General features: G+C 52.6%; 1 protein-coding gene across 1 annotated transcript in view; it reads right to left on the bottom strand.

Moving 5' to 3' along the window:
- Positions 1 to 1115: 1115 nt before the first annotated feature.
- The window catches only part of WNK2 (WNK lysine deficient protein kinase 2), a 113573-nt gene continuing 88415 nt past the window's right edge, over positions 1116 to 26273 (bottom strand). The window contains exons 23-29 of the mRNA XM_044266056.1: positions 25470 to 25681; positions 24470 to 24658; positions 23679 to 23777; positions 18274 to 18318; positions 16643 to 16902; positions 3856 to 3961; positions 1116 to 1223 (exon numbers count right to left, since the gene is read on the bottom strand). Of these exons, the coding sequence (XP_044121991.1) occupies positions 1198 to 1223; positions 3856 to 3961; positions 16643 to 16902; positions 18274 to 18318; positions 23679 to 23777; positions 24470 to 24658; positions 25470 to 25681 (937 nt within the window). The 3' untranslated portion in view covers positions 1116 to 1197. The remainder of the gene's footprint in view (positions 1224 to 3855; positions 3962 to 16642; positions 16903 to 18273; positions 18319 to 23678; positions 23778 to 24469; positions 24659 to 25469; positions 25682 to 26273) is intronic.

The following is a 26273-nucleotide window of genomic DNA, read 5'->3' as shown; positions in this document are numbered from 1 at the left end:
GCTCCCTCGAGACAAGAGCAGGGACTGAGGCCCAGATGCGAGCTAGGCCCGGGCAAGCCGACATGAGCAGGGCATGCAGAGCTGGAGAGAGCTGGGGTGGACAGTCCTCATGAGTGTCCCCAAGCCACATGCACACGTCCCCTGCAAAGCCCATGCTGCTCTGCTTTCATCAGCCAGTTGGACAGGATTCTTGTCGCGGGCTGATCTTTTGTCATGATGAACAGATCCCCTGTGACAACTGCATGTACCCTGCAGCATCTGGGGCTCCGGCAGCAGCTCGCCCCAGGTGCTGGTGGCCCTGCCCTACAGTCACCACTGAAGGAAACACTAAGTTGTCATCCAAGAGGAAGGACAGCAAAGCTGCAGTTCCTCATCCCAATGAGTGGGAGCCCCGAGCTGGGCTCCAGCGTGAGCCCCATCCCCCCCAGGCCAGGCCACGCTGCAGCCTCTCCACTGCAGGACTCTGTGAGGCTGTTTGCAGACTTCCCTTTTTTCTTTTGGGGGTGCAGCCCTGCCCTGCCATCCGCTGTGCCTACAGGTCTCAGGCTGCTGTGGATGCCCACCCTGTGCCCCAAGCGTGAGTGTCGAGCTTCTGAGACAGAGCAGGGGAGCCCCCAGGTCAGCAAAATGAATGGAGCTGTGTGCGCCAAGGGCCACATGTAATGGGTGCTGCTGCTTGGTCTCCTGGGGCCTGGCGCTGCCAGAGACCAGGGGTCACCCTGGTGTGATGGGGAGGTTCCTGGAAACGATCCTCATCCTTGGCTGCTTCTGAGCAAGGTGGGGCCTCATCACCTGTCTGGCTTGTGCTGGCTGCTGTCCCAGCCTGAAGACCCTGGGCTAGAAGGTGCACTATAAAGTGCTACGTAAACATGCAAGTTCCCCACCACACCAGGAACTTCTTGGTCAAAGGCACCCCCAGACCTTGTCCTGCTGCATCGTCCCAGGACATGTTCCAGCACCCCTCACTCACTTCCTACTGCCTCAGGCCACTAGACAGGACAGAGCTTGAAAAACCAAAGTCCCTTTTCCCCCAAAATATTCTTTATTCTTGCATTACGTCTGTGTTTCCAGTTGTGAATAAAAAATGCTTAGAAAGTGGTTACAAAACAGCGTGAACTGGACACGAGGCGTGGACTCGCCTTCTCCACGTGTGACGACACGGGGCCTGGCGTCGGGGTCGGGCTGGCCTGCCTGGGCTCAGTCGGGCTTCTCACTCTCAGAATCTAGAAAACAAAACCGCCACAGCTCATTACAGGCCCCACTCGTCACACAAGGCCCTGGAAGGTGGAACAGCGTGGCCAGACGGTCATCCTCCCATAGGGGAACCGGTGGCCTGTGACCCCCACACTGTGCAGGCAGACCCCAAGCAGCTTCTGCCATCGGGCCAGCCTCTGCATGGAGCCGCTGCCCAGGACCAGACAGGGCCTGCCGGCACCTGCATATTTGCAGTGCTGAGCTCCTCGGGTGCAGTGAGAGAAGCCGCAGCCCTGAGATGCCCCAGCTCTGCCCAGGCCAGTGTCAGATGAGGCACCAGATGGGGCTGTGGGGTCTGCACTGGTTCTGAAAAGGGGGTCCCCTCCCTCTGACAGCATGGGCATAGGGCCTTACTACCTCTTAGCTGGCTGGGCCAGGAGGCACTGTAAACCTTAGCGTGAGTGCGTACAGGGCGTGGGCAGGAGCGCAGACCACCAGGTGTGATGCCATCGAGGGTGGGTCGGCTGCAGACGGGCACCAAGGGCCATGAGGGCCCTCGCCAAACTCGCACGTGCTCCAACCTTCACGTCCTCTCCAAGCCTGCATTCCCAATGCAGATCCAGGAGAAGGTACAAAGGAGCTCACCTCGCTCCAGCTCTCCAGCCTGCTTTGTGCAAGTCAGTCCGTGTGGACAGGGGTCAGAGGCACCAGTTAGTTGCCCATGAGTCACACTCTCCATGGGGTAGCGCCCACTGTATGTCCAGAGTGGCAGAAAGCCGAGCAGATAGGCCTGGAGGCAGCAGACCTGGGTCCTCAGGTCCCAGGCCATACCTGGCAAGCACCATGTGCCGAAAATGGCGGGGAGGGGGTGGTGAGTCCCACCTAACAACCCACTTGGATCCTGAGCCAGCTGAGCACACACCAGATGTGGCTCCTGCTGGGGACCCGGACCCCACCATTCAATCCAACGTCTCCTCACAGCCACCCTGGCCTCTGGGAGCAGAGTGTAAGGCTGTGCCCAGGACTGCCTAGGAGCCTGGATGCTTTGACATGGGCAGAGGGAAAGGAAAAGATGTTGTTCCACACTGTTTTCAAGCAAAAATGTTTATTTTTTTCCTTTATATGTACAATCTCTTGGGGATTCCGTGCCACTGACCATACATGTACGAGGCCAGATCCCAGATCTCACCTCTGGTGCAGCAGGGAGTTAGGGAGAGCAGGAGAAGGCAGCTTCCACCCCCCTCAGGAACCAGGCACATGAAATTCTACACCAAGGGACCCAGGGCACGTTACAGAGAACAGAAATCTCTTATTACATCATCGTGCCCTGGCAGAAGACTGCATGATCACCTAGAAAACTCAATTCTAACTGAATTGATGGAATAATCCACGTAAAATCATTCAGCCCATTCTCGTGAGGTCCCACAGTACAGGCGGAACGATACAGTTCACAGAAGGCCCAAGCTGCCTTCTGAGGGGAAGTGAAAATGTCTCGGCCATGAGGAGCAGGGACTTCAGCTCCCTCCTGGGGCTGCGTGGTGCCCATCTGGGAGGGGTCCCACTAAAACCTTCAGGGGAGGCGTTCTCCCGGTCCTGGCAAGGCCACCTGCACGCACACAGCAGGGTGAGACCCAGGCCTCCGTGCAAGTGATGCAAGAGGAAGCACAGCTAGCAGGAGGGTCGACAGAACCCCAGAGCCGAGGGGACTGCGCGGTCTCTGCGGGGTAGGTGGCCTGCCTGCCCCCCACTGGCTTTGGGTCGAGGGGGGGGTGCCTGCTCATCTAGCATTTTCCAGCAGGCTCTGCACAGCCAAACACAGCTGCTTCTGTTCCTTCCTGAGACCGGCTGCCGCCAGCAGCACGCTCCCCCGGAAGCGCACAGCCCCGGTAGCCTGCTGGCGGCACCCGGAGCACTACTGCTGCTGGAGGTCGGGGGCGGGGGGCGTCCGTCTGTCTGCTCTCAGGGACCAGAGGAGCCCAAAGAGACCTAAGAGAGATCTAAAGTCGGGCTTTAACTTCAGATTTATAAACTGTTTGTATCTCTGCAACTGAAAATGGGCGAGATATCAAAGCACAAGCCAATTACCAAAATGAAATACAATTTTTTCAACATAGGATTTTCTTTTTTTTTAAACATCTCTTTTCATCAGGGAACAGAAAAGCTGGAATTCAAGGCACTGGACTTCTGCGGGGTGATTACAACGTTCTAGCCATCGATTCAAGTACAGGAGGTGGGTGCAAAGGCTGTAGGTGTGGAGCAGGGAAACGTAAGAGGGAGCGGGGTGTGCAGCAGGCAAGGAAGCAAGCATCGCCCACGCACCGGCCCCCTCGCCAGGCACCCACGGACAGGCGGGGCAGGACTCGGAGGCTAAGCCGCAACCTGGCTCCTCCAGACCGTTCAGTTCCACTCATTCCAGCTGACAAGTGGTAAGAGCGAGCTATGTGATTCGCAGTCTAGGGCCCGGTGCGCTGACCACAGGCGGCCGCAAGAACGCAGGCAGTGCAGGCACGCCTGCTGCCCCCAAGCCCAGCCTGGGGGTGGGGTTCGGGCTGCCCACCTGGGCTGCCCAGGGCCCCCAGGACACTGGAGGTGGGACTAGGATTCCGTACTGGCCCAGAGGCTGGGCACAGGGTGGGGCTGGTAGGCCGGAAAGGGCAGTACCTGGCATGGGCAGGGCTGGGGCGGTTCCAGGAATGGCCGCGGTGGCTAGAGGGCTGGGCGCTGGGGCCAGACATGGTGTCCCCACTGCTGCTCGAGGGGCGTTCATCTACGAGACAAGAAGAGGAAGGCACATGTGGCTGCCAAAAGCTGGCCTCCCCCGGGGTCCCCACAGATGCTCTCTCCTCAGCACCTGCGACGGAGTGTCTTCTAATGGCTGATACCAAAGCGACAGCCTGGGCCAAGAAGCAGTCTCCCCAAAGCCGCAGCCTGGCCACCTCACGGCCCGGCTGTCCGTGGGCCAAAGTGGACCCTGTGGGCACAGTGAGGAACTGCACAGCCCACCCCAGGGCTTGCTATTGGACCGGTCAGGGTCTTTATGGAAGGACCTGAGCGCAGGAACTCCTGGCAGGGCGGGCCCACCTCTCTCCACACCCCGAGGGAGGAGCAGCACAAGGATGGGAGAGTGAGTAGAGAAGGCGGTGAGACCGCCAAAACCAGGACACAGAAAACCGAGGCCACGGAGATTACAGCCCAGGAGCCGTCCGTGCCCGAAGTCCAGGCAGATCGAAGAAAGCAGCTGTGGAAAGAGCACAGCCACGTGGAGTCGGCCCCAGAAACGCAAGGGGGCGCTTCCCGGGGAATAGCGCTGCCTCTTGCCCCAGTCCTACCGTAAGGAAGAACCCCGTGTGATGCTCTCTGCAGAGGCAGAGAAGTTCCACGCTCCTTCACAGAAGGCACAGCAGCCAAGGCCGGAGGATGCTTCCTCCATCTGTGAGGGCCTCTCTGGAACCTGCAGCCAAACCTACGCTGCAGTGAAATGCCAAATGCGCTTCCCCTATAGCTCTCCCTGCTCCTAGTCCACGCTGTGTGGGAAGTCCCAGCCAAGGCAAGAAAAAGAGCAGAGCCGGAGATTAGAAAAGAAAAAGGAAAACCATCCTCACTTGCAGAGGACAAGATTGTGCTTGGAGAAAACTCAAAAGACTATACAAACAGATTTCTAGAACAAGCAAATGTAGCAAGATGGCAGGATACAAGATACAAAGTTCTATATACTAGCAATATACAACTGGAAAATGAAATTTAAGAACAATACAATCTACTTACTGATTTTTAAAGATTTTATTTGAGAGAGAGAGCATGAGAGAGGGAACAAAAGGAGTGGGAGAGGGAGAAGCAGGCTTCCCGCTGAGCAGGGAGCCCGATGCGGGGCTCAATGCCAGGACCCTGGGATCATGACCTGAGCTGAAGGCAGACACTGAACGACTGAGCCACCCTGGTGCCCTGAAAAATCAAATTCTTGAAGAAGATGGACATTGGAGTTTGTACCCTCCTCGCTACTGAATATACTACAAAGCTGCAGTGCATCGGGGTTGTGGTACTGTCATAATAGTACCGTCATAATAGTGAAAGAACAGATCGATGTGACAGTTCAGAAGTCGACCTACACATATAAGGACCATGTGACCCATGTCTGTGCGATGCAGTGGGGGAAAGAGGGCGCTGTAAGAGCCAGATGTGCATACGGGATGGGGGGATCCTGGCACCTCCATCAGACCACAGGCTTTCAGGCCTCAGTGCAGCAGCCAAAACAGTGACGCTTCTAGGGAAAAACGCAGAAACATAGAGAATATCCAGATTTGAGAGATGCAAAAATCCCTAATATAGGACAGAAAAATTAAATCATGGGATGAACTGGACCCCAACAATACTAAAATGTCTGCCATGTCACTTTCAGCATTGAAGAAATGAAAGACAAGCCACAGACCGATAGAACGTATCCATGATGTGTACATATGTGAAAGAACATACAATGAACTCCCATAAATCAATAATCAAGAGATAATTCAACTTTTAAAAGGTAAAAAGATCCCTGACTAAGCTCTTTACAAAAGCCAGCAAGAACCATGAGAGACTATGGACTCTGAAAAACAATCTGAGGGGTTTGAAGTGGCGGGGGGGGGGGTGGGAGGTTGGGGTACCAGGTGGTGGGTATTATAGAGGGCACGGCTTGCATGGAGCACTGGGTGTGGTGAAAAAATAATGAATAATGTTTTTCTGAAAATAAATAAATTGAAGAAAAAAAATGTGAAACGGCACTCAAAGACCAATGGAAACGTTATAAGAGCAATTTCTAGGCCTCCATTTTGTTTTACAGGTAAATTTTCATATAAAACATCTCATATAACTTAAAATTTTAAAAGGTAAGGCAATATAAAGGAAAACAAGGTGAAATAGAAAACAGAAACTGTAAAATACTATGTGAAAGAAAGACAAGATTGAGAATTTTGGCAGAGAGCGAGGAACTTACAAAAAAGGACGTAACAGACTTGCAGGGAAGATGGTGGGCCAGGAGGATTCTGAGCTCACCACATCCAGGGTATACCTGGATAACACCCACATCAGTGTAAATAACCCAGAAAGTGACCTGAAGACTGGCGGAACAGACTCTGCACAGCAAAATGCAGAGAAGAGGCCTCATCAAAGCAGGTCAGAAGGATAGAGACGCTGTTTGGCTCCAAACAGACTGAGGACTGTCTGCAGGAGGGAGGGACGCCTCAGGGACAGAGACAGGAGGGAAACAGACCCACGCACAAAGAACCTGCACAAAAATCGGGGGGTGGGGGTGGGGGTAGAATTTTGCCAGGTCTTAAAATCAGCAGGGCATAACACGGGAACTTCAAAAATCAGCCAGCCCAGCTTTGGAGAGCCTGGAGGGAGAGGAAACGGATTCCTGGCCTTGAAGAGGCAGCACAACAAATGTTCCTGCTGCGACAGCCTTGGAGCAATGGTCTGAAGAACATTTGCTTCTACGAGAACACTCCAATTTCACAGTGAGTGCCACAGGGGCAGGGACATTTGGAAGACTTTCCAAGAACAAAAAAGGTCGTAGGTGCTGTTCCCCTACCTAGATACATGGACACCTCTGGGAACCAGGGCAGCAGGAACACTTTACCTTCTTCCTGCTAATAGCGGCCCCAGCCTGCACCCAGCTGCAGGTGCCCCCCTCCAACCTGGCCAACTTCTGCACGAGTTTTGAGCTCCTCTGATCCCCTTCTACAGCTGACCTGCACAAAACTTGCTAACACTGCACAGCCTGCCCCTCCCCTGCATTCTCCTGCAGACCTGCCCCTCTGGGACACACCTGGCCAGAACCATCCAAAGCAGCACCAAAACCCTGAGAGAATGCAAGCAGCACCAACAGGCCAGCATCAGCCCAGGGAGAGGGGACGATAACCACACACAACAGTCCAGCTACGACCCCTGCCCTGGACTAGGAGCAGACATCTGGTCTGGTTGGACTCGAGCACCCTCCTGACATCAGTGGAGAGATCAGCCACACAGAAGATCAACAAGGCATCAGTGGCTTTGAATGACACACTGGACCAGATGGATCTAACAGATATATTCAGAACACTCCATCCCCAGACGGCAGCATGCGCATTCTTTCCTAGTGCACACGGAGCCTTCTCCAGAACAGATCCCATAGTAGGCCACAAAACAAGTCTCCAACAAGTTAAGGAAGCCTGAAGTCATGCCATGAATCTTTTTTGACTAAAACAGTATGAAAGTAGACATCAACCAGAAGTAATAAAGTCTGGAAAGAACACAAATATGTAGAAACTAAAAATAACATGCTACTAAACAATGAATGAGTGGGTCAACCAAGAAATCAGAGGAAATCAAGAAGTGCATGGCCACAAATGAGTGAAAACGAAAATACATCGGTCCAAAATCACCGGGATGCAGCAAAAGCTGTTGGAAGAGGGAAGTGTAGAGCACTACAGGCCGACCCCAAGGAGCAAGAAAATCTCAAACAACCTAGCCTTAGGCTGGAGGGAGCTAGAAAAGAAGAACAAAACCCCAAACCACTAGAAGGAAGGAAGTAATAATAAAGATTAGAGTAGAAATAGTGAAAAGTAAGAAAAACCCAACAGAACAGATCAATAAAACCAAAAGCTTTTTCCTTGAAAAGATCAACAAATCGATAAACCCTTAGCCGGACTCATCGAGAGGCAGACGAGAGAGAGAGGGCTCAGAGTCAGACCTAAGAGAGGAGCAGTAACAGCCAACAGCACGGAAATGCAAAGGACCACGTAAGAGAGTTGTATGGGAAATGACATGCCAACAGTTTGGACAACCTAGAAGAAGTCGATAAATTCCTAGAAAAAGAAGCCACCTCCCAAAACCAAATCGGGAAAAAAAAGAAAATCTGAACGGACTGATCCCCAACAATGAAAACGCCATTGATAGAATACTCCCAACAAAATGAAAGTTCAGGACCAGATGGCTTCACAGGTGAATTTTACCAAACATTTACAGAAGTGTTAATACTTATTCTTCTTCAGCTGTTCAAACAAACAAACAAATAAATAAATAAATAAATAAAGGAGGAAGGGAAACTTGCAATCTCTTTCTGTGAGGATACCATTACCCTGATACCAAAACCAGGACCAGGTTAACGATGCCACCCACACACGGAGAGCTACAGGACAGTACCTCTTATTAGCATAGATGCAAAGATCCTCAACAAATACTAGCACACCGAATCCAAGAATACATGCAAAGACATGATTCACCACAATTAAGTGGGGTTTATTTCTGGGGCTGCAGTGGTGATTCAGTATTTGGAAATCATGTGACATGTCACATCAACAAGAGAATGTATGAACCAGAGAATAAGAGAACAAGAACCATATGATCATTTCAACAGATGCAGAAAAAGCATTTGACAAAATTCAACACCCAAGCACGAAAAAACCCTCAACAAAGTGGGTTTACAGCTAACATACCTGGAGATGATAAAGGCCACAGATGAAAAACCCATGGCAAACATCATGCTCAATGGGGAAAAACTGACAGCTCTTCCCTGAGATCAGGAGCAAGACAAGGATGTTCACTCTCACCACTTTAATTCAACATGGTACTAGCCAGAGCAGTCAGAGAAGAAAAAGAAATAAAAGAAATACTTGAAGTACAGAAAGCAGATGTAGATGGGGTGTAGAAAACAAATACAGTAAAAGCGCAGTAACTGGGGGTGCCTGGGTGTCTATGTAGGTTAAGCAGCAGGCTTGATTTAAGCTGGGGTTTGATCTCACAACCCTATGTTGGGCTCCATGCTTAACAGGGAGTCTGCTCAATATTTCCTCTCTCCCTCTCCTTCTATCCTCTTCCCCACCTCTCTCTCTTTAAAAGAAATCTAAAAAAAATACAGTAACTGAAATTTAAATCTCAGTTTACAGGGTTAATAGCCGTATAGACACAGAGAATAATTTAGTGAACTAAAAGACCTGAAGGAAATAATCCAGAATAAACTCTCAAGAGAGAAAAAATGAGAAAACATGTAAGAGACCAAGGATAGACTAAAAGACCTTATATATGGACTGGAGTCTCAGGAGTAAAATAGGGGCAGGAGAGTAGGTCAGCAGTATGGGAAGAAATGAGGAAATGGCAGAAAAACATTCAAATTTGACCAAGAAATGAAACTGTAGAGTCCAGGAGCCCTATGAAGTCTACGTAGAATAAAAATGTGTATTTTTAGGCATCTCGATAAATCTTCTGAATGAATCTAGCTGAAGTCGGAAGAAAAAGAATTCAAAGTAACACACTGGAAGTTCACTTAAAAGAAAAATAAGGGAGGACAAATAACAAGAGAATGATAGTGTCATAAAGCTGAACGTCATCGCTAACCTAGAATTCTATACCCACTAGAAATGTCCTTCAAGACTTACAATGAAATAAAGAGCTTTTCATGGGGTGCCTTGGTGGATCCCACTGGTTGAGTGTCCAACTCTTGGTTTCGGCTCTGATAATGATTTCAGGGTTGTGAGATGGAGCCTCATGTAAGGCTCTGCTCAGCGGGGAGTCTGCGTAAGAGTTTATCCCCCTCCCTCTGCCCCTTCCCCCACTTGTGTATGGGTGCTTGCTCTCTCAAATGCATCTTTTTTTTTTTTAATGATCTTTTTTTAAAGTAATTTTTAGACAAAAACTGAGGTATAAGTCACTGGTATACATATGTTAATAGAAATTCTGAAGGAAAAGGCTCCTAGAAGGAAGGTTAGAGGCAGGAAGAAATGAAAAACAAAAAACAATAAATATGCAGATATAGATGAATATTGACTGTATAAAAGAGGTATTCGGAGACTGAAAGTTGACATAGAATTAAAAAAAATATGTTAGGAGGGGAGTAAAAGCAATGAGAAGTGTTCTACTGGTGTAGTGAAAGATACAGATGTAGTGAAAAGAAGGGCCATCTGTACCCCAATGTTTATAGCAGCAATGGCCACGGTCGCCAAACTGTGGAAAGAACCAAGATGCCCTTCAACGGATGAATGGATAAGGAAGATGTGGTCCATACACACTATGGAGTATTATGCCTCCATCAGAAAGGATGAATACCCAACTTTTGTAGCAACATGGACGGGACTGGAAGAGATTATGCTGAGTGAAATAAGTCAAGCAGAGAGAGTCAATTATCATATGGTTTCACTTATTTGTGGAGCATAACAAATAGCATGGAGGACAAGGGGAGTTAGAGAGGAGAAGGGAGTTGGAAATTGGAAGGGGAGGTGAACCATGAGAGACTATGGACTCTGAAAAACAATCTTAGGGGTTTGAAGTGGCGGGTGGGTGGGAGGTTGGGGTACCAGGTGGTGGGTATTAGGGCACAGATTGCATCGAGTACTGGGTGTGGTGCAAAAATAATGAATACTGTTAAGCTGAAAATAAATAAAAAATAAATTTTAAAAAAAAGGCAATGAAGTGTTTAATGTTCTTTCCACTGCCTTGGGAAATGGGTTAAAGAAAATTAGACTGTGATAAAGTAAGGATGTATGCTATAGTATTTAGAATACCTAATCATTAAATGAACAGTAAGAGAAAGTAAAATTTCCGAGCTAATAGTGGGAGGGAAAAGAGTAAAACAGTTCCACACTATTGTAGGAAAGGAGAAACAGTTCCACACTATTGTAGACTCTAATACTTTAATTTCAATAAAGGTTAGAATAATGAGACCAATGAATAAGGAAAGAGAGGATCTGAAAAGTACAATAAGCCAATTATCCCTAACAAAACTCTACCCAACAAGAGCAGACTGTACTTTCTTTTCAAGTGCATATGGAACCTCTAAAGAATAGGTCATATTGGGCCATAAAACAAGTCTCAATAAATAAACATAAATAATACAAATATAATACAAATCTAAAAAGATTGAAATACTATAAAGTATCTTTTCTAACATAATGAATGAAATTAGAAATCAATAACAAAAGTACTAGAAAACTGTCTTATATACAAAACTAAATACTCAAATAATCAAAGAAGTAATCACAAGGGAAATTAGAAAGTAACTTGAGACAAATGAAAAGGATAATACAATACATAGACATTTATGGGACAAAGCAAAAGTTCTCAGAAGGAAATTATAGCTGTAAATGCCTACATTGAACAATATCTTAAATCAATAATCTAACTGTATACCATAATAACGTAGAAAATAGGAAGTCATAAAAAGTAAAGCAAATTAATTACAAATGAAACCAGAAGTCAGTTCTTTGAAGAGATCAACAAATGGACAAGGTTTTAGCTACCAAACTGTATAATTTAAATGAAATAGAACAATCTCTAGAAACACTCAAATTACCAGAGCGGACTCCAGAAGAAACAGAAAATCAGACCTATAACAAGTAGTGAGATTGAATTAGTAATAAAAATGTCTCAACAAAGAGAAGCCAGATTTTTAAGAAGAATTAATACCATTCTTTCTCAAAGTCTTCCAAGAGTTGGAAGACATAGGAATAATTCCTAACTCGTTCTATGAGGCCAGCATTAAGCTGCTACCAAAGCCAGATAAATACATCACAAGAAAATTCAACTAATACCCAATGAATATTTATGCAAAAGTCTTCAATAAAATATCAGCAAGCTGAATTCAGTAGCATAACTGGAGTATGTATATATACCATGACCCGGTGGGAATTATCCCAGGAATTAAAGCATAGTGTTTTAACATGAAAATCAATCAATGTAATATACCACTAACAAGATTGAAGGGATAAAGAAACCTATAGTCCTCTCATTTAATGCGGAATAAGTATGTGACAATATCCGACTGTCTCTCATAATAAATGCACTCAACAAACTACAAACAGAACAGAACGTCAATATGATAAAGAACATATATGAAAACCCATAGCTAACATTATATACTTGGTGAAAGTCTGTAAATCATACCTGTTTTTGCCACTTTTACTCACTATAATATTAGAAGTTCTAGCCAAAGAAATTAGGGAGGAAGAAAAAAGGCAGCCAAATTGGAAAGGAAGAAGTAAAATGATCCCTGGTCAGAAATGACGAAACCTTACATGTGGATAACCATAAAGAATGCTTGTGCGGATTCACACAGCTAATCCATGAAGTCAGCAAAGTTGCAGGTTACAAAATCAGTTTCATTTCTGTACACTAACAATGAACAATCTGAATGGAAATTAAAGAAGTTACATTTACAATAATGGAAAAACCATAAAATATTTAGGAATAACTTCAGGGGTTTAAAGATTTATACACTGAAAGCCACACAACTGCCAAAGGAAATTAAGACAGAAATACATGGAAAGACGCCCTGTGGTCATGGATTGGAAGACTTGTATGATTACAGTCAGTACTACCCAAAGTGATCTACAGATTCACTGCCATCACTGTTAAATTCCCAAAGGCATTTTTTCAAGAAATAGAAAAAACCCATCCTAAAATTCATATGGATCTGAAGGGACCCCCGGAATAACCAAAACAATTCAAAACAAGTTGGAAGACTCACACTTCCTATTTTCAAAACTTACTGCAAAGCTAAAGAAATCAAAACAATGTGATACTAGAAAAAGGACAGACATATACACCAATGAAAAAACAAAGAAGCAAGAAATCAACCTTTGCAAATATGGTCAGTTCATATTCAACCAGAGTACCAAGTCCATTCAGTGGGGGAAAGGAGAACCTTTTCAATGAATGATGCAGGAGAACTGGTTATCCACATGCAAAAACATGAAATGTGCACCCTTACCTCATACCATATGCAGAAATTAATCAAACTGGATAAAAGGCCTACACATAAGAGCTAAAATTACTAAACTCTTAGCAAGAAACAGGGGGGGAAGTTTCACAACATTGGATTTGGCATAATTTCTTGGCTATGACACCAAAGAGATGGGCAACAAAAGAAAAAAACAGGTAAATTGGTCTTCATGAAAATTAAAAAGTTTTGTGCATCAGAAGACACTGTCCAGGGGCACCTGGGTGGCTCCAGTCAGTTAAGCATCTGCCTTCAGCTCAGGTCATGATCCTAGAGTCCCAGGATCAAGCCCTGTGTCAGGTGCCCTACTCATTGGGGAGTTTGCTTCACCCTCTCCCTCTGCCCCTCCCCCTGCTTGTGCTCGCTCTCTCTCAAGTGAATAAATAAATCTTAAAAAAAAAAAAAAAAAGACACTGTCCACAGAGTAAAAAGGCACTCATTAGAATGGGAAGAAGTATTAGCAGATCACATATCTGATAAGAGATTAAAATCCAGAAAATACAGAGAACTCCTAAAACTCAGTAATAAAAACAAAACAACTGATGAAAAATAGGCAAAGGAGGGCACCTGGGTGGCTCAGTGGGTTAAAGCCTCTGCCTTCAGCTCAGGTCATGATCTCAGGGTCCTGGAATCGAGCTCCGCATCGGGCTCTCTGCTCAGCAAGGAGCCTGCTTCCCTTCCTCTCTCTCTGCCTGCCTCTGCCTACTTGTGATCTCTGTCTGTCAAATAAATAAATAAAATCTTTAAAAAAAATTAAAATAAAAAAAACACAAAATAAAAATAGGCAAAGGACTTGAACTGCTGTTTCTCTAAAGATCTACAAATGGCCAGTAATCACACGAAAAGAGGCTCAACATCCCTGAGCATTAGTAGAGTACTCATCAAAACCACACTGAGATAACCACAGTGGTATCAGGATGGCTACTATTTAAAAAAATCAGAAAATTGGGCGCCTGGGTGGCTCAGTGGGTTAAGCCGCTGCCTTCGGCTCAGGTCATGATCTCAGGGTCCTGGGATCGAGTCCCGCATCGGGCTCTCTGCTCGGCAGGGAGCCTGCTTCCTCCTCTCTCTCTGCCTGCCTCTCTGCCTACTTGTGATCTCTCTCTGTCAAATAAATAAATTAAAAAAAAAAAAAGAGTTGGCAAGAATGGAGAGAAACGAACCCTGCTCACTGCTGGCAGGAATGTAAAACGGCGCAGCCACTGTAGAAGACGGTCTGCAATTCCTCAGTTAAAAACAGAATTACTTTATGATGCAGTGATTCTGCTACTGGGTACTCTTTCAAAAGAATGGACAGCAGGGACTCCGAGAGATGCCGCACACCCTGTTCGTGGCGGCATCGCTCACAACGGCTCATAGGTAGAAGCGACCCGAGCGTCCCTCAGTCGATAAATGGATAAAATGTGGTGTGCATACACTAGAACAGCATTTAGCCTTAAAAAGGAGGCCATTTGGACACAGGCTGTAACGTAGGTGAACCTTGAGGACATTACAGCGAGTGAAATAAGCCCCAGAACGACAAATACTGTAGGGTTCTTCTGACACAGCGCCTCCGGGAGTCCGAGCCGTGCGGCTGGAAAGTCGAATCACGGTTGCCGAGGACTGAGTGGGGGATGGGAAGCTCGTTTTCAATGAGGACGGAATTTCCGTTTTGCAAGATGAAAAAATTCTGGGGCTGCACGGTAGTGATGCTTGAACAAAATTAATGCTTAATGCACTTAAAACCGGCACTTAGAAATGGCTAGGATGGCAAATTTTATGTCCTATATTTTGCAATTAAAAGATTGGGAAAAAGTAATTTTTAAATTTTAATTGAAGTGTGGTTGACATAAAATACTAAATTAAGACCTACAGCGTCGTGATTTAAGATACATACACATTACAAAGTGCTCACTATGGTAAGTGTAGGACAGTACTACTGTGTTCCCGGTTTCCTTCTCATCCCCCAGCTGCAGCCCAGCTGTAGGCTGAGCACAGGACAGGGCAGACACTACACGATGCCACTTATAGCCACAGAATGTAGAATGAAAGTTAATAGGGGCTGGATAAGTAGAGGCACCAGAGGTGGGGACTAGAGAATATTTCTCTTAGAAGTTTCTATCTGGGATGAAGAGGGTCTTAGAGATGAATGGTGTGACGGCTGCACAACATTGTGAATGTGTGGAGTACTGTGCTGAATTACACACTTAAAAATGACTGAAATGATGGTTATGTCATACAGATTTACCACAGTGAAAAAATGTTTTAAAAAAAATCTTAGTAAGGGGGCGCCTGGGTGGCTCAGTGGGTTAAAGCCTCTGCCTTTGGCTCAGGTCATGATCTCCAGCCCCGGAGCTCTCTGCTCAGCAGGGAGCCTACTCCCCCCCCCCCCCGCCTGCCTCTCCGCCTACTTATGATCTCTGTCAAATAAAGAAAATCTTTAAAAAAAAAGTAATCTTAGTAAGAATCCCTGCCATTCAAACAATGGGATTAGCGAGCTGGTAAGATGGGGTATGGCCTGCGCAGGTATGAGATCCCACGTGCTGGAGTCCGGACAGTGAAGCAGAGACTCCCCTGCCTGGACACAGGAAGGCGCGGGCACCGTGTGCATGGCGGGAGTGCAGAGAGCATCGGGGCGGCAGTGGACGAGACGGACTGACAGCTGGACTGAAAAGCCAGTCCCGGCACATTTTAAAGAACTGAAAACACCCAAAGTTTGTTCTCCTACACAGTGCAGTTAAGGCCGAAAGCAGTAATAAAAAGTATGAGGAAATTAATATTTATATTGCTTCAACCACAGCGGAAATTACAAAATAATTTGAACGGAAGAGTAAAGAAAATGCAATATATCAAAACCTTTAGGATCCAGATAGAACCACGAGAAGGGATTTTTTTGGATTGAATGCCTGTATTATAAAACTGGAAAGGCTGGAGATCAATGACCTGCACATCTCAAGAAACATTCGAGAACAGCAAAGCCGCTCAGACACAGCAGGAAGGAGATAATAAAAGAAGAAACTGATGACACATAAAGATACCAGCAGAGCCAAAATGAGTTCTTTGAGAAGGCTCGTAAGGGTTATGAGCCCCTCGGGAGGCTGTACAGGATGGGGAGGGAGGGGCACACACGCGGAAGCCACCGTCATCAGAAATGAAGACCAACATCACTACAGGCCGAAGACAGGATGTTCTAAGCAGCTTATGTCAATTAATTTGAAAACTTAGATAAATTTAGGTATTTACCAAATGTTAGAAAAGCAGGACTTAACGAAAAAATAGAAAATCCAAATGGCACAGAAAGTATAAAAGAAACTGAATCTATAACGAAAACCTTACCCTCAGGGGATGGAGAGACGCGTGAGAAACACAGCAAAACGTCAGCCGCAGCGTGCAGGCTGGGGCACACGCAAGCCCACTGTGCAATTTCCAACATTTCTGTATGTTTGAAATTTTTCTGAGTACAAGGTCACAGGGAACCTTCCCACACTCAAGAAAGAACTCCTAGACCAGACGGGTTCACCAGGGACCTCCGCTAAGCATTTCAGGACCAAGTAACAACATGACACACACTCCTCCTGAAGACGAGCAGGGAGCGCCCTCGCAGGAGGCGGTGACACTGTCAGCCCCGTCGCAGGGACACAGGGACGACGGAGCCAGACGGCTGCCCCGGCGCGCACCGCAGCCAGCACCCACCGCCCGTGCGCCGCTCCCTCCCCGCCCCTTCAGCCGGGGCACCCCACTTACAGTCTGCGCCTCGCCGGCGGCCGGGGGCCAGCCCGCCGTGACCTCCACGCCGTGCAGCCTCTGGGTCTGCTTCAGCTGGTTGAGCGAGGGCTTCATCGGGGCGGCCCCCACCGTCTTACTCGTCCACTCGTCCACCAGCTTGTGCAGGTCGTCCGTGAAGGTGCCTCTCTTGTTGTTGCTGTTGTTGGCCTGTGCCTGGACGTGCAGGGTCGGCTGGGGGCCCGGCTCGGGGCCGGGGACCAGGCTGCTGGTGGAGGACCCTGGGGAAGCACACACAGGCCAGGTCGGTGACGCAGCAAGGAGCGTCACTCGGACAGGGCTCTGGCTTAGGCCTGACAACACCTTGCTTCAGGAGATGGTCTGCGTTTGCGAGCCCATGGGCCAGCCTTAGACACTTTGGAACGCTGCCACAGGCCATAAGGACCAGGCTGTGCCAGGCAGCTGTCCCCCATCGGAGCTGGGCCAAAGGACAGGACGGAGGCTGCTGGCAGCCTTCCTCAGCATCAAGCCTATGGCCACGCTGCCCAGGAACCCCAGATTCCTACGTGTGAGGGAGCTCAGAAAACTGAGGGCGAATCCCAAGGCCTGTGCGCCCTGAGTGGGAACGAACACGACCATGCTGGGTGTTCAGCCCAGGGCAGCCGCTGTCGTCCGTCCGGCAAAGGGAAAAGGCCTGAAAATCTTCATCGTGGGCCTGCCCGTGAAGGACTGTTAATGGGTTAGTGGTTTGGAAATTTAAGGCACAAAATTTGTGTCTCTTCCCACCAGAGCATGTAAGGAAGGTATTAATCAAGGGTACAAACACCCAAAGCTTTCCGCTGTGGGCCCCCACGCTTAGAGACGTTTGTGGGGCACAGGGTGCCTGCAGCAGCGGGGGCCGGGAGGCCAGGCTGCGGGAAGGCCCCGGGGGCTGTGCTTCAGGCGGAGCGGGACAAAGAAGTCACTGAGATTAGTTTTAAATGGCCAACATGGGGCTTTTAAATTCTTTTTAAATTGTGTTCCCCACCCCTACAACATGTAATTTCTGATTAGCAATTTTGAATAAGCCAAATTAAAATGTTTCTGCATTTAAAAAATAGCGTAACGACCATCTCTTGAAACAAGTCATTGCAAAATGTAGTCTAGAGTGGCTAGCAATGAAAAAGCACAGACACACAGTTCGGTATTAGTGATGGAATTTCACACACACACACTGCTATTTCTACATGAATGTTTCAGCCAGAAACAAAGAAGGAGGGAAAGAAGGTGTGGGTGAGGGTGGTGGGCGGCCCCGGGGGACGGACACCCATTTCATCCGGGCGTCCCTCCTCGGGGCACTCATCTTTAGCACTTCCGGGACATACTCATTCCTGCGGTTTTGGAAAAGGAGCCAATTAACGATTGGGAACGTGTGGACGTTCCAGGAAGGGGAGTGTCAGTGTGTCAACCAGCCAGGACACACAGACTCTAGGAGCCATGGACGCGCGAGGGGCACCCGCGGGTGGCTGTCCCTCCAGGCAGAGGCAAAGTGCCCTTGGAGGGCGGGCGCGGAGCAGACGGCCGCCCGCCGGCCGCGGAGACCCGGATGCGCACTAGCCACAGGAAAGCCCATGCGATGGAGAGCGGACAAGGGGTAAAAACCCGATAATTACGACTGCTGTGCTCTTTGCCTAGACAGAGACGCTTCAGGGCAGACCCTGCAAGGGAAGAAGAAACGACACAAGACCACAGGGTTAGGCAGGACAGCACACACGGGGGACGAGCCACCACACTCTAAGCACAAGTCATCAGTGTGCAAGGAGGAGCAAAGGCCAGCGCTTCAGAGGGGACCAGCCACCTGGGCTACCCGGGCGGCCCCGAGTCAGTGTGCGGGTTCACGTGAGCTTCGCCGAGGGGGCAGAGGTGCAGGGCCAGGCCCCAAGCTTCAGGTAGAAGTGAGTGTGTCTCTAAAAGCATATTAAAAAAAAAAGAAAAGAAAAAGAAAAAGAAAACGAAAAAGCAAAGCACACCACTTGGTTTTCAAACAAGAGGCTTCTGGAGCCCCATTGATTGAGGCAAAAAAACCCAAAGTCAGCCGGGAGAGCTCAGGGCAGCCGCTGGCTCTGCCCTGTCAGTAGGCCCAAGGGAGGTTCGTTTTCCAAGTGTAGAAAGATACATTGTTTTGCAGGTTTGAGGCCCATCCCAGATCCCAGGCGGCTGCCATGACCAGACCAGTGGTGCCTGCGGAGGGGAAAGTACACGGGTCCTAGCGGGGGCGGTGGGAAGCAGGGCTGGCCCAGTTCCCTGCACTGCTGCTGCCTCCTCTGGTACCCCAAGCCCACCAGGTCAGGGAGAGGCTCGTCCTTCTTCCGCCACTAAGCGTCAGGCCTACGGTCCCGGAGGCTGGCGGTGCCGCCGGGCGCATCCCGATGGTCGGTGCCGCCTAGAGGGCAGACAGGCCGGCCTGCGCAGGCCGAGTGGGACAGGCCAGGATGGCTGGGGCGTCCCCAAGGTCACTCAGCAAGGCTGCACTATCCCTAGCCCCTTGCCAGAGCAGGACCCCCCCACAGCCAAGCTCCCTGAGGGTGCCCTGTGACCTTGTCAGGGGAGGCAGGCGGCCACCCCTGTGTTTGAGGAGCGAGGACAACGGTCGGCCCAGGCTCCAGATGAGCTGCTCTTTAAGTTCATACTGTCTGTGCTCAGAGGCTGACTTGGGGAAAGGGAGATGATCTTCCGTTGGGGTCTGGGATGCATAAGTAAAAACAAGGGCCGGGCAGGAGTGGTCCAGACCAGTCGTCTCTCAGGGGAGCCCTGCAGGGCCTTCGCTGGTCTGTGTCCTGACGTGGAATCCCACCGGGAGCACCGAGCCCTTCGGGGGCTCCATGGCACACAGGTCCCAGGCTCTGACTGGGCGGGGCACCAGGTGAGGCACAGACGTCCCCATCCAGACCCTGTGGTCTCAGCAGCTCCGTACAGACGGCGCAAGGGCATGGAAACAGCCGGCCAGCCAGGTTCCCGCAGCCTGACAGCAGCGGGTTCTTTTGGTCCCCGTCCTCTCCACGAGCACAATGGGTGCTGCCTGCTGGGAACCACCTGAGAACTCAGGGCCTGTGGTCAGGGCCGCGGAGGTGGGACCATTGGCCACCAGCCGCCACGCTCAGCACTGGCCCACAGTGACCAGGGCACAGACACTCCGGGCCCTCAGTGATCCGGCCACCTCCACACCAAGGTCGTGCCACCCGGTACGGTGCAGAGCTACATGGACCGTGTGTGGCGATGAGCCCTCACTCATGCCACAGCCCTGCCCATCCTCAGGGCTCCCCAGGGCCTGTGCCCTGCCCTTGAGACCCAGCATGCGCCGGCTGATGGATACGCCGCCTCCACTCACCTCCCTCCACGCCAGCGTGTACTTTGCATTCCTGCCTGGGCCGCTGGGCTACAAGGCAGCGACGCAAGGGCACTGGGGACACACAAGACCCACAGGAAACCCACACGCAGCAGGAGGTCTCCCCTGCAGGACTTCTGTCCTTAGCCAAGGCCTTGGGAAGAGACAGCATGAGGCCCAGAACTACTTGGGGAAGCTTCCACCTGGGCAGGGGTGGGGGTAGAAAGCCACGTGGCCAGCTGTTGGGAAATGTTCTCCCAGGCTGTGGCAGGGCCAAGGGTCTCTGGCCAGGACACACGAGCTGCTTCTGGTGCGGACAGGCAGCCCCGCCAGGCACCACCACCATGCGGACCCTCGCCTGGCTGCCGGGGAGATACCCAAAGTCACAGTTCTCGGCCACGGACACGCTGCTGGAGAGGTGGGCCAGGCCTCGTGGTTTTGGCACACATGCTGCTGGCGCCAGCCTTCAGCTCCTGAGGAGGCTCCCAAGGAGCTCCAGCGCCTTCTTGCAGGTCCCTCAAGGAGAGGCACACCTCCAGCCGCTTGGTCGCACCCTGCACAGCGGCATCAGACACCCGTTCCAGCACAGGAGACAGATAAGCTGCCGGCACCAAAATGCCACGGGCTTCTTTGTAACGAGCCACCAGGTCTTCACACCGGTGAGCCAAGTGCCAGCCCTGTCTGTGAAGCATGAGATGGGACGCCTCCCTGCTCCGCTCTGCGGTGACTGCCCCGAGGGCAGTCCGGCCTGGACAGGCCTTCGTCGGGGATGGCCGCCTCCTTGGCTGCCCAAAGTCCCCCTCCCACACCTGCTGCTGTGGGTCCCCACAGGAAGGGTCCAGGACACTGCAGGGCGAGGGCATGGCCTGAGCAGCCTCCTCGGAGGGTCCCAGGGACAGACTCGCTGCAGCGCAGACGGCAGGCTGATGGGTGCATGAGAGAAACAGAAAGCAGAGCCAAAGCTGTGTGCGCAGAGATGCCACGGAGGGATCGTACCTGCACCCAGCCCGGTGCTGGAGCCAGAGGCGAGGGGAGGTCTGACAGCAGCGCCTGACCACCAGATGCTTCTGTAACTCGACCATACCCCCTGAACCCCGAAACATAGTCCCCAAGTTTCCCCAAGTCTCCTGTCGACCACAAGGGGGGCCTTTGCCCAAGGCTTCACCCTGTCTGTGCTCCGAGGAGTGCAGCTCTCTCCCCGGCCAGCCCTCCCAGCAGCAGACCTGTCCAGGTGCCCACCCCAGGAAGGCACCCAGGTTTGCTTCTCTGCACGCTCCTCCTCCCAGGCCTGGCCATCTTTCCCACGTGGGGTCCCCTCCTGGCTGCCTGCAGCTGCCTGGGCTCCACCCCACTCGTCTCTGACCCAGCCTGGTTGCTCTCACGGTCTCAGCACGTCACAGAACTGGGGGCCTCCTTTCTGTACCTTGTAACTGAACATACTTTATCTTCCCAGAGCCTGGCCTCCTACGCAAGGCCTCCGCGTGCAAGGCCATGCACAGAACACCTCTGGGTTTCTCCTCAGATGCAGGCCATACCAGCTGCACCCACGCCCCATGGCTGCAGCCCTTCCCTCGCCGCTAGCCCAGAGGCCAGAGCAGGCCCACCTCGGGGTCTTCCCACAAGCTGCCCTAAACGCCCTTTTCTCTGCCACCTCTTGGCCCTCAGGGCCGTGACCGGGCTTTCACGGGTGCCCATGCAGTCTCCTTGGGCCGTGGGGCTCCCTTGTCATTAGGGAAGCAGTTGGCCCTGGCTCCCAGAGAAGCCCAGCGGGCTGGGCAGGCACCAGGAGACAGGGCCTTGGTGGGTGTGTTTTCACACACCCTTAGGTCACCCGTTTGCGGGTAAGCGGGCTCAGGGCCACAGTCTGCCGCATGCTCTCCCGACCAGCAACCTCAGAGCCGTGGGGGCCACGCCGTGGCCACGACAACCAGGTCATGCCTGGAAAGGACTATTACGGAAACAGTGATGTCACGGGATGCACAGCACCGGAGAAGACGAGGCACGCCCGGCCAGCACACACCACCACCCGGAATCGGCCCTGCCTGGGCCAGCGCCCTGCCACAGAGCCCGGCGTTACGTGTTCCTCTCCTCTTGGCCAGAGACAAGTGAAACCTAAGCCACTTGTCCCTACTGTGCCTATTTTTTTTTTCTTAAATCTCAGAATAATAATAGTAGAACAAATGAAAACCCTTCAACAACGCAGAACCATGCAGGTGCAAACGTGGAGCGGGGACAACCTCAGAGGAGCATGTGGTGCCTGAGGCACGTACCTTTCCAGGGAAAGCACCACCTGCTCTAACTACGCTGCTTCCTGCGCCTGACCAGTCGCGTCCCAGCAGCGACGCAGCCACCCGTCTGACCACGAGGTGCCTGGAGACCCAGCTGCCCTGCACCTGTCGTCCGCAGGAGACAGCCACGCACGCTCGGGCAAAAGAGGACCAGCAAGTGACCCAGGAAGCAGAACGCGTTCAGACCTCGCCCCCACTTCTCCACCGGCTCAGCAGCTACCCAGCAGCTCAGCTGGGACACCTGCTGAGAGACCAGGATCGCCGCACAGTCCCTGGGAATCACTGTGCTTCTGTGCCTCTGACCTCTGCTGCCTGGGGGAGGGTGACAAGGCAACTCCGATGGGAATGGATGCCCACTGTGGACTTGGCCTCAGGTCCTGACAAATACAATGTATCTTTATTGTACCAGCAAAAAGCCACGTGCCCCAAACCAGCACTTCCACCCAATTGAGAGCTTAATTTTTGTGTTAAAAAAAAAACAAAAAACAAAAAAACCTTGAAAACCCCACAGCTTTGGATTCATTTTCCAATTGTTCTGAGGGAGAAAATAACTTTGGATGGCCCTGAGCACGTGCGCCCTTCGGGGACAGGAGTCCTGGGTGCCAGCAGGGCATCCCGGGAATCTGAGGGCCACCAGGGCTGAGGTTCGGTCGAGCAGAGCTCGGAGCTGTGTGACTGACTTCGTGTCTGAGGTCTGTGAGGTGAGCGCGGTTCACCAAGTAAAGTGCTCCAGCTGGAGACCAGGAGGGGGCCCGGGGCCAGAGGGAGAGCCAGCGTGGAGGGCACCGAGAGGCTCCCCAGGTGACCAGAGCGCGGGGAGGGGCGGGGCGTCCTAGCTGGAGCACCTTCTCTCCGCCTTTCCACATGCAGGGAGCGGGCGCGGGGTAACGGTGCTGAGTGCTGTGGCCCTTGTACAGAAGTCACACCCTCCAGTGACCTTCTAGAACTGTCTCAGCTCGCTACATGCATGTCTTCAGAATCCAGACACGTGTGAGACACACCATGCGTCTAGAGAAGGCGGGGCTCTTTGTGTCGTTGCTGGAACTGGGGACAGCGGACGTGTGTATGCACCACAATTGCAACAGAAATAAAACTACGTCCAACGTAAAAAATACGAAATTAAACGAACAGGTGAGGAGAAAAGCGCCGAGCGCTTCGGGGGCCTGCGGGGGGGGGGGGGGGCGCCCGAGGCGGGGGCGGGCGAGCCGCTGCACATGCGTCCGGCGCCGGGCGAGAGCCGAGAGCATGCGCGGGCGCGCTCGGGGGCCCAGGGGGCGTGGGGGCGGGGCGCGGGGCGCGGGCGGGGCAGGCGCCCCACGGAATGTCTGGAAGGTGATGAAGACAGGGAGGGGCGGGGAGAAACCAAGGGCCAGGAGGTGGTAAAATACAAAGAACAAATACAGACAGATGGACACAGACACGGGTCCACTGAGGAATCGAGCGCGAGGTTTGCTACTAGACTTATAGGTCAGTCTCTCAGACGTTGGGTGGTAAACCGTCCAGCCTGCAAATGAATATAGAGGGAAGAAAACAAAGAGACAAGCATCAAGTACAGTCTCTGGGATCGCTGCTACACACCACCAGCCACATCAGCCTCGTCACTTAGCATCCACGGCTGCACCTAGCCCAGCCCGGAGGACCACAGCCGCCGACCACGTAATGGAAAGGAGGCGCCGCTGGAGCACGAGAGAAGCGGACCCGGGGAGGGCGTGCGGGGCGGGCGCCGGCCGCGGTCACCGGCCGCGGTCACCACGGCCTCTCTGGACAGAGATGGTGGGGACGGAGCACCTCCTCGCGCGGCTGCCGCGCCCACGGCAGAGGTGACGAGCGTTTCCTCCTCAAGGCAGACCCCCAGCTCAGGAGCTGTGCCCTCACACCCCCTAGCCGCCCCTCCGGACGGAAGGCCCTGTGTTCCGCGGGGACCTGGGGACCTGCACGGAGCGCGCGGCCGACGCCTCGTCTGACCCCGCGGTGCCGGCGCCTCCCCGGGGCGGCTCTAGCGCCGCCGGCCTCCCTCTGAGCCGCACACGGCCGGCCCCGGGGACGGGTGGGCCACCCACTCCCTTCACTCAAGGGCTGCAGCTACCGGTTTGGCTGAGACGCGGCGGGCAGCGTGTGCTGCCGCCCTCGCCCCCTCACTCCGCGGGGGCCCGGCGCAGCTAGCACATGCTCGGAGCCGGGCAAGCTGGGAATCACCTGGGCCGTGCGCTCCGCCGCCGTCAGTGGCTAAGCCGGAGCAGATGTCTGCAGACAGGGAGGCCCGCACGGAGCAAGGCTGCTGGGTCTGAACTGCCTTCCCACACGGGTCTGACGCTGCCGCGGGCCCTGCCCCGGCTTGGGCAGGGTCCTTAGCAGGAGGGGCTCTGCTGCAGTCTGACAAGTGACCTGGGGGAGGGGGGAGAAGGGGTGACAGGCACAGTGAGGCGCTGCGGGTCCTACCGGCCGGCGGGAGTGCATCTGTCCTCCCTGCTCATTGCTGGGTGACCTTGGGGAAGCGCAGTCCCTGTAGGCAAAGGGCATGTGGCCCGGTGGCCTGAGTGCAAGTGCCAGGAAATGCGAGACCAGATGCTCGTGCCGTGCCAGGTGTACGGTGTGCCAGTGTGCAAGGAGCACGCCACCCCTGGAGCGGCACACCTAGGCACAGGAGGCCTGCTCGCTCTAACTAGTTTGCGGTTCGCTTTAGGAATCCTTCTGGAATTCATGCAATCTGCAGAACTTGCAGTCCGACATGTGCCCTGCAGGTTCTCTGTGACAGCAGAGGGTGGGCTCACGGACAGCTCACGGCTGGCTCCCCCCACCCCCCCAACCACCCCGGCGCACTGGGGGACTCCAGCTCACTTGGTCTCCGGCCCAGAGTGTGGGGGTCGCCGCACCCCACAGCCCCCCCCCCCCGAAAGGAGCTGCTCTACTCCCCACTTTCAGCAGGTGACAGGTGCCTGGCAAACAGCCAGAGGAAGCAGCTGCAGACCCAGGCAGCACCCTGCAGGGAGGCAGGCGGGCGAGAGAGACCTGAGCCCGGCTGCCCAGAGGCGGCTGAGAGCTCCAAGTAGGCCTGCCTACTCCCAGGGCCCGCCTCACGGGCGCGCCTGCCAAGGCTTCCCTGCTCCCACGAAAGGGGAGCCAAGGAGTGCTCTCCCAGGGCTGGGTGCCCGCCTCCCACCCGCCCGGCTCCCGTGGCGGCCGGGAGGGCACCGACCTGTGCTGGAGGCCACGACCTTGAGCTGCTGCACCAGCGGGTTGAGCAGCTTCCCCGCCTTCAGCTTGCTCTTGCTCTTCCTCCTGCGGCCAGCCGGGGGTGCCGTGTGGAACAGGCCCAGGTTGGGGGGCAGCGGCTTGCCCAGGCGGCGGTACAGGGCCTCGATCTCCTGCTTCTGCTGGCTCTGCAGCTCCGAGATCTCCTTCAGGTGCCTGCAGGAGGGGAGGGCGGGCGGTGGGCATCCTGGTCGCTTACATCCTGAGGGAGTCCGCGAGAGCCCTCTGCAGGCGGGAAGGGCGTGAGGGGTGGGGGGCGCAGCCGCAGGGCCCGCTGGGCGGCGGCAGGTGCACTGAAGACTCAGCTTTCACTGGAACAAAGAGGGCCTCACTGGGGGGGTCTCCTGCACACACACCCCCAGCAACACTGAAGGGCACGGGGAAGAGCCTCAGCAGATTCAAGTTCTCATGACGCTGCCACTTTCAGTGGTCGGGGAGTGGGGTACGAACAAGCTCACCACACACACCCCATACCTACACCCCGGGAAGAGAGAAACTGCCAGAACTGGGAGGCTGCCCCAGCCCTTCCAGCAAAGAAGTGTCACTTCCTCTGAGTGAGGGACTCCTAGGAGGGCATGGCAGACGAGGGGATGCCCACATGAGCAGTCACCAGCCAGGGACCTGGGGTTCCTGGTGCTACCTGCCCGGGGGGCTCCCGGCACAGGCAGCACCACCCCGGGCTACACGGGTGCGAAGCGGCCATGAAGACCCAGTGCAGTTACTGACTGTGGGCGAGGGAAGTTTCTAG

The sequence above is a fragment of the Neovison vison genome, chromosome 9 (genome assembly GCF_020171115.1).
Source record: "Neovison vison isolate M4711 chromosome 9, ASM_NN_V1, whole genome shotgun sequence".
In the NCBI taxonomy this organism is placed as follows: domain Eukaryota; kingdom Metazoa; phylum Chordata; class Mammalia; order Carnivora; family Mustelidae; genus Neogale; species Neogale vison.
This window is presented reverse-complemented; position numbering and strand designations above follow the sequence as displayed.